This window comes from Chanodichthys erythropterus, chromosome 21, assembly GCF_024489055.1.
Source record: "Chanodichthys erythropterus isolate Z2021 chromosome 21, ASM2448905v1, whole genome shotgun sequence".
In the NCBI taxonomy this organism is placed as follows: Eukaryota; Metazoa; Chordata; class Actinopteri; order Cypriniformes; family Xenocyprididae; genus Chanodichthys; species Chanodichthys erythropterus.
The window spans coordinates 18,259,446-18,280,333 of NC_090241.1; the positions used below are offsets into that span (position 1 = coordinate 18,259,446).

General features: G+C 36.0%; 1 protein-coding gene across 2 annotated transcripts; it reads left to right on the forward strand.

Moving 5' to 3' along the window:
- The first annotated feature begins 625 nt into the window (after nucleotides 1-625).
- Nucleotides 626-19,832, forward strand: slco2a1 (solute carrier organic anion transporter family, member 2A1). 2 transcript variants are annotated; one of them, XM_067374334.1, is made up of 14 exons: nucleotides 626-756; nucleotides 7,426-7,563; nucleotides 8,609-8,771; nucleotides 10,228-10,443; nucleotides 10,538-10,636; nucleotides 11,712-11,848; nucleotides 12,227-12,302; nucleotides 12,772-12,936; nucleotides 14,519-14,726; nucleotides 16,402-16,552; nucleotides 17,510-17,670; nucleotides 17,770-17,834; nucleotides 18,598-18,718; nucleotides 18,924-19,832. In XM_067374334.1, the coding sequence occupies exons 1-14, from the start codon at nucleotides 670-672 to the stop codon at nucleotides 19,042-19,044; spliced, it is 1,908 nt and encodes a 635-aa protein (XP_067230435.1). In that variant the 5' UTR covers nucleotides 626-669; the 3' UTR covers nucleotides 19,045-19,832. The 2 variants fall into 2 exon arrangements, with proteins under 2 accessions (XP_067230435.1, XP_067230437.1); XM_067374336.1 differs by having other exon boundaries at nucleotides 16,405-16,552.
- Nucleotides 19,833-20,888: the final 1,056 nt, after the last annotated feature.

Below are 20,888 nucleotides of genomic sequence, written 5' to 3' on the forward strand. Positions count from 1 at the left end.
TATATAGCTCTTTCTGGTGTTGTATTATATACCCTATATTTGGGTAAGATTTACCATTTGTGTGTATTTTATTTAATTGAATGTGCACACTCAGTAAACAAAGATATAACATTTTCCTGTAACACATGTAATCAACATAAACTTATATTATGCCTAAGAGATAATGAATGAACAATATAAAACTAATTTAGACAGTTTTATTATCACAGTCCACTAGTTGAAACCCCCGGTTTATAGATGATTCTTTAAAAGATTAAAATATTTTATTATATAATTAGATAGATATAGATAACATTATTTGAAAGATAAGTAAAAATTCGTGTCAAAAATCATGCATGTTCATTGTAATAACCCCACGCGCACAAATAGAAGAGAAAAAGTTATCCTGTTCTCCTCTGTTATCATTGAATGGAATATAGCTAAATGATTTACGCTGTTTATGGTACGTGTTTGCAGAGATTCCTTACTGAGAGTGCAGTACGACCGTGTAATATGAAGAAATGAAATCCGTTCTGTCATATGGGGAAAAAGATAATGATCACCAAAACAATCGCGCGTGTAGTGGGCGGGGTCGACGAGCTTTAGGCAGGGCTCGTGACATCACTGATAATGGTCATATAATCCCCCATAGACGATCACCGAAGTGGAAACGTGTCTTGTTCATCCTTGATGAAACAACCAGCTTCACCTCTCAGCATGGACATATACGCCAAAGACATTAAGAAACCCAAGCCAGCGTTCTTTTGTAACATAAAGGTAAATTATTATTGTTATTATTGTTTTAACGTCGTTGTTGTTGTTGTTGTTTATAATACTGTTATTGATAAAGATTCACACAATATCAATATTAAGTTAATTTAATTAGTTTATATAAGATATAAGAGTATGTTCACTGTCATTAGTAGACATATTTTTCTAAATTGTTTAATTATCATTTCAAAGGCAGTTAATGCACTTGCCATTGTTGGTGGTGGTGATGTGACTTTCAGTGGTGGTACATTATATTATTATTTGTATTTGGTATCATTTTTATTGGCTTTGGACTTTGTCTTTTACACCTGTGAGTTCTCAGGGCTTTATGTTTTATTAGTTCCCAGTCCTTCAATTAAAAAATCAAATCAAACATTAATTTAATAATAATAATATCTAATACTATAAATATATCAATGAAACCACCTGGACATTGTCTGCCTAAGCTCTAGGATTATAAAGTCTTGCTGTTTACAATCCTTCATCCCGCTTATCAGTGTGAATATAGTAAACAGGTTCACTGGATACAAGTCATGCAGCTGCTTTATGTCTTTCACACTTGCAAAGCCAGATTGTTTGAAGCCCTGAATGTTTAATTTAAGGTGTTTGACAGCAGAAACAGGTTTCACTGTTTCTGACTGTCAGTGCAGATAGACTTATGTCAGTTTGAAGCAGCTGTGGATGAAGAGGCAGTATATCAGATGGCTTGCCAGAAGCGATGCTTAGTTAAAGTACAGCATGAACAGCATGTTATACTCTCAAGCAAATGTCTGTGGAATGTAGGGCTATTAGACAAAAAATATGGTTATGTCGTCTCGCACATTATGTCTGTCATGCATTTGACATTTAATTATCTTGTTTTTGTGTTTGGAGATTGTAGATCCCCTGACCACAGAGTGTTTTGTCTTACTAAGTGGTGTCAAAACTATTTCAGCTTGGCTTTGCCAAGATTCATGGATTTATTTGTGTTTGATAAAGCTGTTCATTTCTCTCAGTAGATCTTGACCATCGTTGCTGTTTATGCACCAAAATAATCTGTATATATTTGGATTAATGGCTCTGTTGGATTGAAAAGCCTTCATGTAAACACCTTAATCGATCCAACTGAGCTTGATCTAAATGAAATTTCCGTTGTATTGAAAGGGATGATGTAGACCTAGATGGTGGAAAAAAATAAGCATGTAAACACATGAATCTTCTCAGTAGGATTCAAAAATACCTTGGCCAGATATCTTATGAACTGGTCAGTGGAGTAGACTGAATATTTACTAAATATTTGCTTTAAAAAATTGTATATTGAGGTGATTTGGCGCACTGTTTGAAATACATGAATGCACCGGATTGCAAATTTTAGGATTCAGAAACAGGGTCCAGTTGCATAAACCACTTAGACTAGTCTTAAAAGTTAAGACGGTATTTTTTTTTTCTTGAAGAGTGGTCCTAATTTTTTAATAATAGCATATCCTGGTGATTGGGAATTATAGAAAATTCCATCTAAATTTGTCTTGATTTGAAAAATGCTTTAGAGTCATCATCACTCCACCAAAAGTAATAACCTGTAATCACGAATAACCTGTAACAAACCAGCCCAGAGGTTGTTTGTGTCACATTAAAAGGAGAGAAGCAAATTTGTTCACCTAAGTGTTTCACACCCACTTCAGATCTGTTTTTTGCAATTGTGATAATATTGGCATGTTATAAAAACACTGACCAGAAACAATTCCAATGAAGATGGTTGTTTGCAATTATAAAAGCTAAGACAGCTTGATATGACACAGATACAGAAGCGTCTGCCTTTCTCCGTTCTATGGAATTCCTTTTCACACCCTTATTAGGGCACTGACTGTTGTTGTGATCATTTATTTCTAATGAATGAAAGTACAAGTTTCACGAGAAGCTTCACATATACATTCTTTTGGAAGTTACTGTTGATTTTGCTTTGCTGTGACACACAAACGCACTCAGCTCTTACTTAGACTTTACATGTTTGCAATAAGGGTGTGAGAGTGTTGCAAGTATGTGTAAATGGATTGAGTATTTGTGTCTGTGTAACCAATGGAGTGTTAAACGGACAGGTTTTGCATACATGTGTTTTGTTCATCAGAATGAGTCAGGCATTGATGACGTATGTTGAAAGAAGGTGTAGAACATGCTGTTTGGTGCACTTGGCCTGTTTACAAACCCCAAAACCCTTTTCAGATTTAAACTCATTTAAATTGACAGGTAATACTGATAGCATGGCTTGCTTTTTCCCTATTTTGCACACTGTTTGCAATTGCATGTTACGTAATTCTGTTCAAATCTGAACAAAAAAAATATTAATATCTCGGCCATTTAGCTACATTTCAGATAAATGCGGGCTGGGATTTCAAAATGTTTTCTTGAGCTTGTTATTAGAAATTGCAGAGGGGGAATGTCATTTATTTGGGCTACAGGTCATCTTAAGAATAAGATTGCACATGTTGACGAAGAAATGAGTAAAATGTTAAGAAAGATTAATCTTGCATTTTTCCATCTATTCCACCATCCGCTGATTTGCTCTTGGCAGTATGTAATATTGTCATGCATTTACTCTTTACTGAGAAAAAAAAATTGTTAAATCTGTATTGCATTAGTGTGGAACAGATTCTCTAATTTTTTTCAGTTGATTTCATTGAATCGTTGCTGACTTTTTTGACTCCCATTTGCAAGATTTTCTTTGAAGCCATTCAATGTGAAAAATTGGGAATTCAAACATTGCTATCAAGTTCATCATTTTCTCAGAAGTAAACTTGAGACTATTTTGTAATCATTATGTTTGTCCACTAAATCTGTTCTTGTAATATGAACAGAATACAGAATTGGACTGTGCTCCTGAATGTCCTGTTATTTTTGTAGCTGTGGTGCACAGGATGGGAAAAAATGATTGGGACGTTGGGCTTGTACTTTTTGGACTGTTTAAGCTTTATATCCTGAGGAAATCCGAAAATGTCTGCTTAATGGCTCCTGTAACACGTGATAGCAGTGCAGAGAAGCATGTAAAACATCAAACATCAAAGTCAGTTCTTCCCCTGATTCTCTTTACTCAGCAGGAATCTTTTTGTAGCACAATAGCTGCTGAGGAGGAGGGAAAATCTAGGTCTGGACAGACGACAGGAACAGCTTTTCAGCACGTTCATTGAATCTTTCATCATTGGTTTTCTATCTGTGGAGTTTGAATCACTCACTGTATGCTAGGAACATTAGGCCTGATGTACAATGTCAGTGCAATCATTAAAATGCTCTGCTGATTCAAAACTAATGACACTCTATCAAAGTCCCTTTAAGGCATGCAAGTTCACTCTGCAGTCATCTCTATCTTTGTGTTGGCAATAGTCAAACAATTTCTACAATCTACTCGAATGGGGAAATCAATTTGAACTCACTTAAATTTCCAAATCTGTTGTCAAGATTACACTTCAGTCATATAATAAAAACTTGTAAACTTAATTTTTTTATTATTATTATTATTATTATTATTATTTATTTATCCCTTTAACAATGTTATGCAATATTAAAGGGATAGTTCACCCAAAAATTATCCCATGATTTACTCACCCTCAAGCCATCCTAGGTGTATATGACTATGACATAAGCTTTACGAATCTTTTGTTACGAATCAGTGGTTCGGAGCGTGTATCAAACTGCCAAAGTCACTCCCCCCCAGTGTTGAACCATTGAAATTTCGAAACACTTATGACGTAACGAAGTCTCATTTACTGAAATCACATGACTTTGGCAGTTCGATACACGCTCCGTATTTTCATCGCTTCATAACATTAAAGTTGAACCGCTGTAGTCACATGAACTGTTTTAAATATGTCTTTAGTACCTTTCTGGGCATCTGAAAGTGTTAATTATCTTGCTATCAATGGAGGAATCACTGAGTCAGCGGATTTCATCAAAAATATCTTAATTTGTGTTCCGAAGATGAACGAAGTGATTAATGTGAGTGATTAATGACATAATTTTCATTGTTGGGTGAACTAACCCTTTAATAAAGGCCTTTTGAAGCGAAGGGATACGTTTTTTAAGAAAAATATCCATATTTAAAACTTGATAAATTATACATTCAAATAACTAGCTTCTGGCAGACGACCGTACGCATACTGCGCAAGTCGAAAGAAGATAGTCATATATATTTATAAATTTTGGGTGAACTATCCCTTTAAGAATAAAGGTTCCAAAGGGCTTTTTTTGGAGTGATGCATTTAAAGATCCATTTTGGGTTCTCCCAAGAACCTCTTAAAAGAGCTTTTTTTTTCTTTCTGTGAAGAATATTTCAATAATCCAAAAGAACTTTTTGTGCAATGGAAATGTTCCACGGATGTTAAAGGTTATTTATGAAATCATCGAAACTTCGAATGTTGTGTTGAACAAGTCAAAAAGTTTAAGAACAGTTTACAGACTAATATGATAAAGAATAAATGAAAAGCAGATGCATCTATAGAAAAAGTAATTTGACTCTTTTTTTCTAATTTCCTAGAATGCGTAAAGCAGCCTGCCAGGGCCTAAATGCTTGAGGTAACAGTGGGACAAATGTCTGACAATAATTTTCTTATTCATTTGGCTGGATTGTTTTATTTTTGTTCTTCCAAAATTCCAAAAACGATTCACACGTTGCTTCAATGCTAAACAAATATTTCAGCATGCTTTGTGCTTACCCAAGGCTATAACAGTCATTCACAACGCAGCGAATGATCAAACGTGTGCCAGCTCTGCAAAAGATTTACAACTGCTTGTGGAGAATTACGCACTGATGAACCCGCCAGCTGTAATTTGCGCAGGAACTTATGTCAAGTTATGCTGTACGTGTGCACTTTTGTGGCCTAATAGCTGTTAATATAGAAACATGCCCTGATCATAGTACACCTACTGTACCTGAGGGACACGTATTGAGTAATGGCCTCCGTGGAAAGATTGCTCATAGTGTTGATTTATCAGAGAGACTTGAAAAAAAAACATTAAAAAAGAGAAATCTGCTCAAGCTTCCTTGTAACATTGTACGTGAAAGGATATAATCGTGTGGAATAATTCAAGCTGAACCGAATCTGGAACTGGCACTGGGGCAGAAAGAGGCACAGAGCTGCCATTCAAACGTCTAACAAAGGCATTTAGTTGGGCCGCTTGAGTGGACACAGCCTATCAAAATATTTCTGTAATTAAAAGCCCATTCCCTGAAAAACGAGAAAGAAATCGTCGCAACTGTGTCAAAAGCAGCTATTATGTGTGCTAACAAAGCATAAAGCTGAAGATTTAATAGGAGCATTAGCTGTTCTAGAAGCCATCGAAAAGCATAGTGCTTTTGCCTGCAATTGAGAGCTGGCGGCGAGCAAAGGAGAGGGATTTATGTCTTGTGTTTGTTTAGGAAATCCAGTCCAGATCTCTACATGCCCCATCAGATTGCTTCATACCTCTGAAAACTCTGCGAACTTTCCTCTGCTTGTGCTTATGACGTCTTGGGCACAAAAAAAGCTTTATATGATATGGGAGCAGCTGTGGCTTTCTCAAACACACATACAGGGAAACGTTCCAAATTTATGAGTGTTTAACTCCACTGCATTTATGGCTTATCATCAGGAGCCTCACTCAAGAGAGGTGAACAAATACCGCTAACTCTCTAGACAAACATAAAAATCAGATCATTTGCCAACCAGTACAGCAAGTAAATATGGCTATAGCTTTGTGCTCAGCCTTTTTGTTTGTTTTTGTGCGTTTGCATCTCTTAAAGCATGTTATGAAACATGTTATCTCTACTCAAATACTTCATGTATGATGAACTAAAGGCCAACTGACGCACTGCACAGACAGACGCAGACCAATACCGACTATAGCATATCACTTCTCAGACATTCACTGAAAACAAGCTCTGACAGATGCCAACACACTCTGACAGGGGTAACACACTGATCCGGCAAAACCTGATAAAGGGGCTGTCTGTCTGCTGTTTTCAACAGAAGTTTGAGTTATGACATAACATGACAGACATAAAAGGTGAAAGATGCCAGATACATTCATAATTAGATCTATAACATGCATTTACAAAATAGCTAGGATGAATTTTCATTTTAGGTTGACTCTAAGAATGGTAGAACTTCTTTCTAGGATTTGAAAATATATAGAGAGTGTCACAAACTAATGGAAAGCAGAGACACCGCTGCTCTGGTTTTCCATTTTATGAACCGCTTTTGTTTTATCACTTATTTGCACAGTGAGGAGCTTTTGAAGCAACAGCAGCTTTTTATAGCTGAATTAAAATAACAGTGTAAATCTTGAAGGTGATTTTTAAAAGCTCTATGTTTGGTTTAACCTATGTTGCCTTTTCCCTATTTATGGAGTGAACTCAAATATATTGTGAAATCAGTGTAGTTAACCTGCATGTTCTGAGGTGAGGCAGTGAAGATCAAAGTCCCAGATCTCACTGTCTGTAGAGATTTGGTATTTAACTCTAAATTTAGGGAGTTGTTGTTTAGCTCCAGATGTGCTTTTTCAAATAACTCCCATGTGATGCTGGAACAACATACTGATGAATGCACTTGCTCAGTCAGATCACAGAACACCAGGTTCCTTTAATCATAGGAGAATGTTTAGTACACTGTAATCATAACCCGTATGTCTGACAGTTCTCGTATGCTTTCTTGCTCTGTCTTCCTGTAGATCTTCGTGTTGTGTCATGGCCTGCTCCAGCTCACTCAGCTCTTATATAGCTCTTACTTCAAGAGCACCATCACTACAATCGAGAGACGCTATGGCCTGGACAGCCTCTCCTCAGGAACCATCTCTTCCCTCCATGAGGTATACAGATCATTCCATCTATGGCTTGCTTAAGTGGAACCATTGAAACTCTACAAGTGTATTTATATTTATCTTTAGATTATACATTTAAGAGTGTTAAATTATTAGTGTTTTAAATATTAACTTTAAAGGGTTAGTTCACCCAAAAATGAAAATTTTGTCATTAATTACTCACCCTCATGTTGTTCTTCTACACCCGTAAGACCATCGTTCATCTTCAGAACACAAATTTTTGATAAAATCCGATGGCTCAGTGAGGCCTCCATTGCCAGCAAGATAATTAACACTTTCATATACCCAGAAAGCTACTAAAGACATATTTAAAACAGTTCATGTGACTACAGTGGTTCAACCGTAATGTTATAAAGTGATTTTGTACACCAAAAACAGTGGTTTGGATCGCGTATCAAACTGCCAAAGTCACGTGAACTATTGAAATTTCGAAACGACATAACGAATCCTTGTTTACTGAAATCACGTGCTACGAACCACTGAATCGAAAAGATTTGTAAAGCTTCAAAGCAGTGTTTTGAAATCGTCCATCACTAGATATTGTTTTTTTTTGGCACACAAAAAGTATTCTTGTCGCTTTATAATATTAAGGTTGAACCACTGTAGTCACATGAACTGTTTTAAGTGAGTGTTAAATGACAGCAAAGGTCATCTAAATGTAGAAATAGGGGAAATTTTTATAAAAATAAATAATGCATTAACTTAAAACAGTCCACCCTGAAAAGTAATCAAAATGTTCTTCATGGTATTAATTTTAGATACGATTAGATATTAGATATTAGATACGATGGCTGGATGTTTAGAGTCTAATCTAGTCAAGCTAGTTAAGAAGCCTTGTACACCACATCCAAAACAAAACATACTATAGTACATATGCTCATCTTTTCAACATGGAACAGGCTTTATACTGTAGGATATCTACAAATAATCAAAAACATCCTGCTGTTGTCAGGATCCTGGTGTATTGTATAAGTGCAATAAGAAAAAATCCAGGCTGCTTTATGTGACTTGTTTTTCTGCTTTTTCTATTTAGGTAGGGAACACAGTGCTGATAGTATTTGTCAGTTACATGGGTAGTCGGGTTCATCGACCTCGATTCATTGGACTGGGTGGCCTTCTAATGGCGATAAGTGCCATGATCTTAGCTCTACCTCACTTCCTTTCCCAGCCCTACACCTTTGATTCTGTTCTGCATGGTAAGTGTCATTCAGGCCATTAGCATCTATATTTGTCTCAATGAAACCAATCAATTTGAATTTTACGAAGCGTAAAGTTATTTGGAAAATGTACACATCTGTTGGAATGAGCTCTGCACTTTCTCCCCATTTTCTGTCTTAGTTTGTTTTTATGCATGTTCATATTGTTTCATACCCTGGATCTTAGACTCTAAGCTCATCAAAATGATACTATCATCATATTCATTTAAAAAGGCTCAGGACACTTTGAAGAAAACCAGACACAACAAAGAGGGGATCTAAAATAACACAGCTGAATGATAAACATCAGCTTAGACATAACAGGGTAGGCAGGTCTACAGGAAGTTGCTGCAGAGAGACTCCATTTTGGCCCTAGTCTCCCTTCTTAGACAGGGTTTAGCATTAGGTTGGGAGAAAAACATGAAGAAATAAATGGATTGAGGTTTAAGAGGGAGAGGATATAGAGAAAAGGGGAAAGAGATTATGACAAAGGAGTGGAGGGATACTGTAGAGATAAGACTGCCTGATTGATCCGAAAAGAAAAAGGAATTTACTCCAAGAGATAATGGTTATCTCCCTAAACTTCCTTAGACCTTTTATTTTTGCTCCATTCTCTCACCTACCCTATTCTGCCTGCAGATACTGTCATTTGGCCTAACATTACAATGTTATGCAAAGGTTAAACGAAAAGTCTTTAAAGCCATGTTTTTTTTTGTTTTGTTTTTTTATTAACTCACCCTCATGTTATTTCAAACCTGTATGCCTTTCTTTCTTCTGTGAAAAATAAAAGTACTGTAGAGTGTCCAAGCTGCTCTTTTGCATACAATGAAAGTGAATGGTGTCCATGGTTGTTTTTGGTTTATGCACATCAAACTTCTGTATTCCATAAAACAGGTTGCATTGCTTCCGGTTCAGGTCTTTTGTATGTGCTTTGTTAAATATAGAGCTGTTTTAATCAAGATACCAAGCAAAGATGAGCATAACTGATCTCCATTGCATATGCAAATTATGTAAAAGTTTTATTTATTATTTTTCATCTTCTTGCTAACATTTAGATTTTTAAATCAAATAAAATGCCAACAATAAAAAGAACAAGCTAGCTTAACTGATTGCCTTAAAAGTTTTTTTTAAACTTAAACCTGTTTTCCTGTTTGTTCATGTGACATTCTGCATAAAGCCAATTGTGTGAGCAAGAGCAGCTTGGACATTTTACTAAATATCTCAGTTTGTGTTAATGAAAGTTTGAAACAATATGAGGTGAGTAAATGATTTTATTTAACCTTCAGTAGCACCTTCACCCATCACGTTTTAAGTGAAAAATGTGGACCATAGATATTTTGTCTTCATCATTCCAGTAAACATTTATAAATGTTACTAAACACAAATATCTGGGTGGCTGATGTGACTGATAGCTGTTTGGATGAACGTGTTATATTTCTGTGTTTTAATTCAACAGCGAGCAGACAGGACATGTGTGATGTGCGTGGGAATTCAACTGGTGCCGAGGCTTGTGGTCAGGAGGATTCACGGAAGCTTGTGGACACCAGTAAATTTTGGGTGCTAATGGCTACGGCCCAACTGCTTTTCGGAATTGGTTCTGTCCCCATCCAACCTTTTGGCATATCTTATATAGATGACTTTGCAGGGGCTGGGAATTCACCTCTCTATATTGGTTCGTTTAGTTTTTTTTTTTTTTACAAGAGTTTCGTAATGTTCATTGAAAGAACTGTAAAGATTATTGACATTCCTGTTGTTGTATGTTGCAGCTATTCTCTTTGCTTTGTCAGTGTTTGGGCCTTCCTTTGGATTCCTCATGGGCTCTGTGGTTTTGCGTATTTATGTGGATGTGGACAGATCCAGCACAGGTTTGTTAACAGCAAAAAAGTATTCTTTTTCTTTATGTTACTGTTAATGGATTATTTCACTTTAAAATAAAAAAAATATGTATATTGTATATAGTATATAGTATATGACTTTTTTCTTTCAGACAAATACAATAGGAGTTATGTTAATAATTACCCTGATGCCCTAAACGTTTATAATGGCAGTGCACGGAAACCGTCTGTTTGAAGCTTGAAAAAAGTCCATCCATCCATCATAAATATACTCCAATGGCTCCGGGGGTTAATAAAGGCCTTCTGAAGCGAAGCGATGCGTTAAGAGCATCAGGGTGTCCATATTTAACATGTTAAAGTAAAAAAACTAACTTCTGCCAGACCGCCTTCCGTATTCAACTTATGAAGAAAGTGTAATGCCTTCAAAACGCAGTTCAAAACGCTACGCTACATCCTACACCTTCCGTATTCAACTTACAAAACAAGTGAGTTGAACACGGAAAGTGTGCAATGTCGTGTCAGTTACGGCTTTTTCCTAAGTTTAATACGGAAGGCGTCTGGCGGAAGCTAGTTATTTTTCTTCATAACGTGTTAAATATGGACATTTTTCTTACACAAACGTATCGCTTCGATTCAGAAGGCCATTCCATATAAAACATGCAAAAAAGCATAACTGGCGTGACATTCTGCACCTTTCGTATACAACTTACTTGTTTTGTAAATCGAATACGGAAGGCGGTCTGGCAGAAGCTAGTTATTTTACTTTATAACATGTTAAATATGGACATTTTTCTTACACAAACGCATCGCTTTGCTTCAGAAGGCCTCCAGAGCCATGTGTAGTACGTTTAATAAATTTAATGCATTTAATAAATGCACTGTTTTGAGTTTCAAACAGGTGGTTTCCGTGCACTGCCATTATAAATCTTGGGAGCATCAGGGTAATTATTAATATAACTCCGATTGTATTCGTCTGAAAGAAGAAAGTCATATACACCTAGGATGGCTTGAGGGTGAGTAAATCATGGGGTAATTTTCATTTTAAAGTCAAGTAATCCTTTCATTGTAGACAGCTGCAGTGTAACATCCAGTTTCTTTCCTCTAGGGGAGGCATTGGAGTTGACCCCTACTGACCCTCGCTGGGTTGGGGCATGGTGGATGGGTCTGCTCATCACTTCTGGAGGTCTAGCTCTCACCTCAATCCCTTACTTCTTCTTCCCCAAGTCACTTCATGTAGAGAAGGTGAGTCATGGTTTTGTTTTAATGACAAATGAACACTTCTATGGCACTGATTTTTGAAACATGGGAGAAAACTTTTTGCACTTTTTAATCAGGAAGAGTTGCTATAATATTCTTAATACAAATGTAGCATTTTACTCATTTAAACAGATGCTGTTCGAAGCTAAACAGAAGCTTCCTATAATCTCTCCACCATATGGCACCTTCATTTCAAAAAATGAATAATTCATAATAACTGTTTTCTATTTTTGACATATTTTAAAATGGGATTTATCCCTGTTATGGTCAAGGTTCATTTTCAGCATTGTTACTCCAGTCTTCAGTGTAACCTGATCATTCAGAAATCATTCTAATATGCTAATTAGAAAGTCTTTTTTGCAGTCTTTTGAACTGGAGGGTGACATCATGAAAGATGACCCCAAGAAGTCAGAAAGCTCCATGCTGGATTTCCTTAAATGTGAGTCCACTCTAACAGGTTCATTATGCAATGATTATCCAATTAGAATAAGTATAGTAAGACCATTTTATTAGTATAGTAATGGGCATTCAAATTTATAAACATAGTTGACTAGGGTAATTGAAAATAAAATAAATTGTAAAAAAGTATAATCAATCAGAACGAATATTTCTGCAGTCCTGTTGATGAGGCATACGTGTTGCTTTTTGTCTGTCTCTTGAGTCATACAGCATGCTTAGGTTGTTACAGGATCTGACAAGTTCTTATGAATATAACTGCCTCCAGGACATGATTTGTAAGAAGCTGGTTTACACATGATCGTGTCTTCATTCATGTGTACTCAGGGCAAAACTGATTTCCTGCCGTTCACTCATATATATGAGTGTACAGCAGGAAATCCGTCTATATAAACTTTTATACATTAATGAATGAAAGTAATATTTTTTGTGGTCTGTCTGGTTTTTTGCAGTGTTCCCTAAGATGTTCGTCAGGCTGTTGCTAAGCCCTATCTTTATGCTGCTGGTTCTGTCCCAGTGCTGTTTCTCTTCGGTGATCGCTGGACTTGCCACTTTCCTCAACAAGTTCCTGGAGCGCCAGTACAGTGCCACTGCAGCCTACAGCAGCCTTCTTATTGGTCAGCCAACATATAATAGATTTCATTATATATGAGTACAGTTTTAAGAGAAACGTCACCCTAGTCTCATTGGCATTGCTGTGTACAGTATACAGTGCATCCGGAAAGTATTTACAGCGCTTCACTTTTTTAAGATTTTGTTATGTTACAGCCTTATTCCAAAATGAATTAAATTCATTATTTTCCTCAAAATTCTACAAACAATACCCCATAATGACAACGTGAAAGAAGTTTGTTTGAAACCTTTGGCACCAATACAGCCTCAAGTCTTTTTGAGTATGATGCTACAAGCTTGGCACATCTATTTTTGGGAAGTTTCTCCCATTCTTCTTTGCAGGACCTCTCAAGCTCCATTAGGTTGTATGGGGAGCGTCGGTGCACAGCCATTTTCAGATCTCTCCAGAGATGTTCAATCGGGTTCAAGTCTGGGCTCTGGCTGGGCCACTCAAGAACATTCACAGAGTTGTCCCTCAGCCACTCCTTTGTAATGTTTGCTGTGTGCTTAAAGTCATTGTCCTGTTGGAAGATGAACCTTTCCCCAGTCTGAGGTCCAGAATGCTCTGGAGCAGGTTTTTAAATCAAGGATGTTTCAGTACATTACTGCATTCGTCTTTCCCTCTATTCTGACTAGTCTCCCAGTTCCTGCTGCTGAAAAACATCCCCACAGCAGGATGCTGCCACCACCATGCTTCACTGCTTTCCTCCACACAGGACGTTTGCTATTCAGGCCAAAGAGTTCTATCTTTGTTTCATCAGACCAGAGATTTATGTTTCTCATGGTCTGAGAGTCCTTCGGGTACCTTTTTTGCAAACTCCAGTCAGGCTGTCATGTGCCTTTTAATGAGGAGTGGCTTCCGTCTGACCACTCTACCATATAGGCCTAATTGGTAGAGTGCTGCATAGATGGTTGTTCTTCTGGAAGATTCTCCTCTATCCACAAAGAAACGCTGGAGCTCAGTCAGAGTGACCATCGGGTTCTTGTCACCTCCCTGACTAAGGCCCTTCTCCCCTGATTGCTCAGTTTGGCCGGGCGGCCTGCTCTAGGAAGAGTCCTGGTGGTTCCAAACTTCTTCCATTTACGGATGATGGAGGCCACTGTACTCATTGGGACCTTCAATGCTGCAGAATTTTTTCTGTACCCTGCCCCAAATCTGTGGGACTTTATATAGACAGTGCCTTTCCAAATCATGTCCAATAAACTGAATTTACTACAGGTGGACTCCAATCAAGTTGTAGAAACATCTCAAGGATGGTCAGTGGGAACAGGATGCACCTGAGCTCAATTTTGAGTGTCATGGCAAAGGCTGTGAATACTTATGTACATGTGATTGATTTATTTATTTTTTAATACATTTGCAAAGATTTCAAACAAACTTCTTTCACGTTGTGAAGAACTTTGAGAAAAAAATAACCTCCTTTTTGGAATAAGGCTATAACATAACAAAATGTGGAAAAAGTGAAGCGCTGCGAATACTTTCTGGATGCACTGTATGTAGCTAAAATATGGCATAGTCCATGTGATTTTATACTGAGAAAGATCCCTTATGAAAACATCTGTGAATGAATGTTTGTTTTCTCTCAGGTGCTTTAAACCTGCCGTCCGTTGCCGTGGGGATGTTGCTCGGGGGTCTGATCATGAAACGCTGGGGGTTGTCATTCAGAGCCATTCCACGTTTCTCTGTTGTAATGCTCACCATCTCCGCCTCCTGCTGTGTGCCTCTGTTCTTCATGGGCTGTCCCACACAAGATGTTGCTGGTGTTTACCCCAAAACGTCTAATGCCACCAGTGGGTGAGTTTCACAGGATGCTCTTTTGATTTGGTATTGAGGAAATATATATATTTTTTCAATCTAGATAGAGTTAATAAATCATTACAAAATACATAAATAGATAAATAAATTAGATAAATCTATAAAAATTTTTGTCTGGATTGCTTAGGTGAGAAACCACCAAACAGACAGTTCTCATTTGTTTGATTGCTTCCATGTTGATTGGAATTTTCTCTGTTCAGTTCAATAACTGTCAGAAGACTGAATGCACAGACAGTCCTTCTGGAGAACCCGACTTTAACTGCCTTTCTTCTGACAGTTATATGTATAAGAGTGTAGTATAAATATCTCTTCTATAAATAGGGCCAGTTAAAGACAGCCGGTCTCACATACCCTGAAAACACTAATACACTCTGCTCTTTGTCTTCTGGCAGTGTTTGGATTCAGACCATTGTGTTCTAGTGAAAGATTGTATCTTTGGGTTCAGAACAACTTCCAGTGAAAACGCTCTATAATCTGTTGAAGTAGTTCCGACACTTAAACGCTCAAAATACTGTGTCCTACATATCTGATCATTTTCACTATGCCAACTGGGAGGAAAGGAAAAGTTTGTTTCTCTAGAACTATGCGTCCACATGGGAACTCAAGTTATTTGACTATGTGCCATAAACTTTATGAACATACTACTATTATTGTCATTGTGAAAACAATTGTACGTTTAAACACACCCTGTGACTGTGTTCTGGATGTTAAAGGAATAGTTCACCCCAAAATGAAGATTCTGTCATTGTTTATTTAACCTCATGATGTTCCAAGGCCTTATTCATTTTTCCATGGAACACAAAAGATGACATACATTTATGATGAATGACTGAAGATTTTAACCTTCAAAAAGGACAAAAAAGCAGCATAAGAGTATCATGAAAATATTTATGCAATGAGAGGCTGTGCTGTATCATGAATAAGTCACAGCTGAAGGGCGTTGTCCGCTTCGCGTCGTGCCTGCAAGCCATTCAGCCCCGACTTATTCACGATTACAGCACTAGCCTCGAGTACCTTATTTCTTTTATAAAACGGTTACCACACAATTCAAATATTAAAGCCAAAAATATGTAACAATGCATCTTTCATGAAGTAAACTTTTAATAAAAGAATTCCTTCTGCCGGAAAAAAAAATATTCCCTGACCGTGAACAGCAAGAGAAGTTACATTATTATGCCGTTAGATGGCGGCAAAGACTGTCTTCATTAGTGTGTCAGTCAGACTATCAACAAATTCATAGAAAAGAACCGACTAAAATTAACAATTTTTTCATCAATCGTACATCACTACTTTTCATGAACATACTAAGAAAAGCTATGAGGATGTCAATATTTTCAGTTAATAATGACTTAAAAAAAAAAAAAAAACGATATTTAAGAATACAGTATATGGAACATGTTTATGGTGCTTGTTTTATTTGATCATTTTGAGACAGCTCCAGCCCGCATTCACTTTAAAAGTGTGAGCATAATGTTTGTCAAAAAATTCCCCTTTTGTGTTCTATGGAAGAAAAAAAACGTACAGGTTTGGAATGACATGATGGTGCGTAATGACAGATTTTTTGAGTGAACTATTTCTTTACGATTTCATAAAGATTCATAAAATGTATCTGTATTCTGCAAGTAAAGGCTAAACTGTGTTATTTTATGCCCAGCAGGCTTCTTCTGCCCTGTAGTGCAAACTGCTCATGTCCCAGCAGCACCTTTAACCCAGTGTGTGGGGAAAACAACATTGAGTACATCTCACCCTGCCATGCTGGGTGCAAAAACTTCACCATGGATCCCAAGAATCCATACAGAGTCCAGGTAAATAAATAAATCTGACAAAACAGAACATATTTCATGTCATAAAATCGCCATCTCAAGTTCTAGCAGGGTCACTGCATGCATAGATCTATCCATTTAGACCTTTATTTAGCTCATTACTGAAGCTGGATAGCAGGTCATTGTGAGCCTCTGCTGTACCAGCGACACTGAACAAATGACCAGTCATGGTCTGTTAGCGATCAATGGGTTGAGTCCAATCAATCGCTAATTAGTAATACTTCCTGGAGGAAGTGCTTTAGGGACTCAGAACAACTTTAGAGTGTTAAAGCTTCTGTATAATTGCCCAGCAAGAGACTAACAGGAGCAGCTGATGATTAATTATTCTGTATGACACAGCACATATCATACCAAGAAGCAATTATAGTAAGAAATAGACTTTGTTCTGGACTCCCATGCTGGTTGAATTTGATCAAAACATTCAATGGAAGACACTATGTCATTAGAAGTCAATGGAGCACAAGAAAACATTATAAAATAAGTGTTAGTAGTATCAGTGGCATCTAATGAAACACTTTTAATTGTTGTTCTCTTTAGAATTATAGTATCCTTAAAGCAATTACTTGTAATGATGTTTGTAATGAAGATATGCAGTAATGCAGGGGTTCTCAACTGGTTTTGCTAACACAAACTGTACCATACAAATATATGGAAAACATTTTCTCTTCACATTTAAAATATGATAAACCTATATATTTATACAGATATGCACAATTAAAATGATTTAAATTAGTTTAATTTTATTTTATTATTTATTTTATTTTTTCTTTCCTGCTGTATGTGACTCAACAGATCTGCGGACAATTTTTGTGTTTCAACTAGGGAGGGAAATAATTGGGTTGACCAATATTTTTCACTTAATCAGGTTGAGAAACACAGCACTTGTGTTCATATTGACAAACCATATCATAATAACATCCACTGCCTCTTTGCACACAGATTTTTAGTAACTGCCAGTGTATTCCTGCTATGGGCACCGCCAAGCCTGGCCCTTGTGCCAACACTTGCCCTCACTATCTCCTGCCCGTAATGCTACTCATGTCTCTGGCTGGACTTATTGCCAGCCTAACTCACAACCCTATCTACATGATGGTGCTGAGGTGAGAAACACAACATTGCATTCAGTGCGAGAACTTACAATGTTATTGTATTTTATTTTATCTCATTGTCTCATTATTTCATTTATTCTGTCTTTATAGGACAGTTCCTCCAGAAGAGAAGTCATTTGCCATAGGGGTTCAGTTTCTGCTTCTGAGGGTTCTAAGTAAGTTACCAAAATGTGACCCTGGACCACAAAAACCAGTTATAAGTCGCACATGTATATTTGTAGCAATAGCCAACAATACATAGTATGGGTCAAAATTATAGATTTTTCTTTTATGCCAGAAATCATTAGGATATTAAGTAAAGCTTATGTTCCAGGAGGATATTTTGTAAATTTACTACCGTAATTATATAAAAAATATGGATATGCATTGCTAAGGACTTCATTTGGACAACTTTAACGGTGATTTTCTCAATATTTAGATTTTTTGCACCCTCAGATTCCAGATTTTCAAATAATTATATCTCTGCCTCAATTTAAATTTTACAAAATTGACTCTTATGACTGGTATTGTGGTCCAGGGTCACAAATACATTTTACTTTTATTTATTTGAATGTTTTCATGAGTTTTCTTTTCCTTGAGATTTTTCCTCAAAACAAAATAATTGATAATTCACAGAGAGAAAGTGGAAAGGATAAATCACCGTTTAAATGATTCTAACATGAGGACACTTTCCTGAAAAACAAACAAACAAACAAACAAAAAAAGCAATTGGTGTCTAAATTGTGCAAGTGCTATTGCAATACTGTAAGTACTATACGCCCCCTTGTGGTGATATAACGACATAGCTACTGCATAAGGGGTACCAATTACAATGCATGGCACAACAAAATGATTACAAACTATCTATGCTTATTTAGTATTTCAGTGCATAGACATATAGATTTATTTAAATTTCTAATAAAATTATTTATTTTTTAGCCTGGCTGCCAGCTCCGGCTCTGTTCGGGATGACCATAGACTCCACATGTATCTGGTGGAAAACGGCTTGTGGAAAAAAGCAAGGATGTGGTTACTATGACAACAACCTTCTTAGAAACAGGTAAGGATATGTTCTCTTTTGATCTAAATACATTATAAAGGTACATTTGTGTCAAAACTTCTAGATTTTGAATTTAGTAAGCTTAAACACACATACTTCCGCATATATTCAGCAACACAAGACTAAAAATGGAAATTAAATGATGCTAATTAGTGTTAATTGACTAATTACTAGCGCTGATGGTGATCATGATGACTTGTTGCAGGTATCTAGGGCTTCAGGTGGGCTATAAGACATTAGGCATTGCACTCCTGGCATTTATTGGCTGGAAAATGCACCGGACCAGAGAATACAGCTTAGAGAAAAGGCCAGAGGGACCCCTGTGATGCCTCAACTCTGCTTAGCCTATTGGATCTCACTTTGGAGAACTTTTTCAGAGAGTTGAGCCCCTGGATATTTCTCCTTCCAACACCTGGCTGAAAATCTGATTAATTCAGTTTGGAAATTTCTCAAGTTGTACACTTAGTAGCTGCTTGAGTATTTATTCCCCCCTGCTGCAAGGAGGGTCATAACTGGACAGATTCAGGGACTTTTCACCTCTGCAGTTATTTTGGTATTAATAAATATGTATAGTAACTCAGAACAATTCATCATAATCTTTGGTTAATATGCAATTGAATCATGATTCAAAATGGTTGAAAATTGTAGTGTTATTTTTTCCCCCCATATATCTTCTGTTCTATTTGAAGACTATGTGAAGGATGTGGAATGCTCTGTATCCCCAAGTGCACACAGATACACAAGTGTATCGAATATCAAACTATGTGTGACTTGAGGTGTGTAGCTTCAAATAACGATAGTAGCCTGAGAACATTTAAAATGTTACTTTAAAGTGTGAAGACGTTTTAAAAATAGGCATTAAGATGATTGTAAAATATATTTTTATACCTGATATTGCTGTTTTATTATAATCTTTGTTCGTATTGTTTTGCTACGGTTCTTAATACAAATGACAAAATGCTTTTCTGTAATGAACCATGACTTTCTCATAAGCTTTTTATTATGCAATATGTAACATTTATTTACCAATGTATAAGTTATTTCAAATATAAAATTTGTTCACAAATTGATGTTCTTTTTTTTTTTACATTTTGCTGTTTGCCTGTTTATGAAAGCCCATTTCTTCCACAAAAGAAAAAAAATCATGATTTAGTGAATGATAAACATAATTTTATTCATTTTATTTTAAATTATTGCATAAAATGAAAAACAAAATTGAGTTTTTTTTTTTTTAAATCTAATAATTATGATTTATCTCTGTTTCAATTTGTAAATATAACTTTTTGTCATAATTTTGACCTTTTGCTCATAATGTTTTAGTATCTCATCATTTCTACTTTTTGTCATAATTATGACTTTTTATATCATAATTATGCCTGAATATCTCATAAATTCAACTTTTTATCTTATAATTACAACTGTTTATGTCAAGAAAATCATAATTATGATTTAACTGGTGGTTAAGTTGCCAAATAAGTTCAATATAATAATATAATGTATAATATACATAATTTTATTCATTTTATTTTAAATTATTGCATAAAATGACAAACAAAAGCAAGTTTTTTATTTTTAAAAAAATCTAATAATTATGATTTATCTCAGTTTCAATTTGTAAATATGACTTTTAGTCATAATTTTGACCTTTTGTCTCATAATGTCTTAGTATCTCATAATTTCTACTTTTTGTCATAATTATGCCTGAATTTCTCATAATTACAACCGTTTATGTCAAAAAAATCATAATTATGATTTAGCTGGGGATTAAGTTGTCAAATATGTTGAATATAATAATATACTGTATAATACACAGTAATATACTTGATATCTTTAAGCATTATCATTTATATTTTTAAAGTTATTTATGTAAAGTTGTGTAAACAAATTAACGAAACGCTCATATTGTTTTCTTTAAAGGGAACAAACAAGATGTCACTTAGTTATTAATAATTGCTTAGTTATTTTTGTCTGCTTTAGTGTACACACACAACTGGGAATTACTGATCACACAAGCAGGCTTTAGATTAGCAGCTCTACTGGCATCACCCAATCAACAAACAAATCAAGCAGTGGCAAAAGTATGACAGTATTTTTTTATTTTTATTTTAAACCATAAATCAATGTATAATCAAAAGTGTGTTATGAAAGGAAAGAGTCTGGTTACTGTGGG

Coding starts and splice junctions, on each gene's coding strand:
- slco2a1 (XM_067374334.1), top strand. CDS start 670: ATGAAACAACCAGCTTCACCTCTCAGCATGGACATATACGCCAAAGAC. Junction 8,772..10,227: donor CTTTGATTCTGTTCTGCATG/GTAAGTGTCATT, acceptor TTAATTCAACAG/CGAGCAGACAGGACATGTGT. Junction 12,303..12,771: donor CATGCTGGATTTCCTTAAAT/GTGAGTCCACTC, acceptor GGTTTTTTGCAG/TGTTCCCTAAGATGTTCGTC.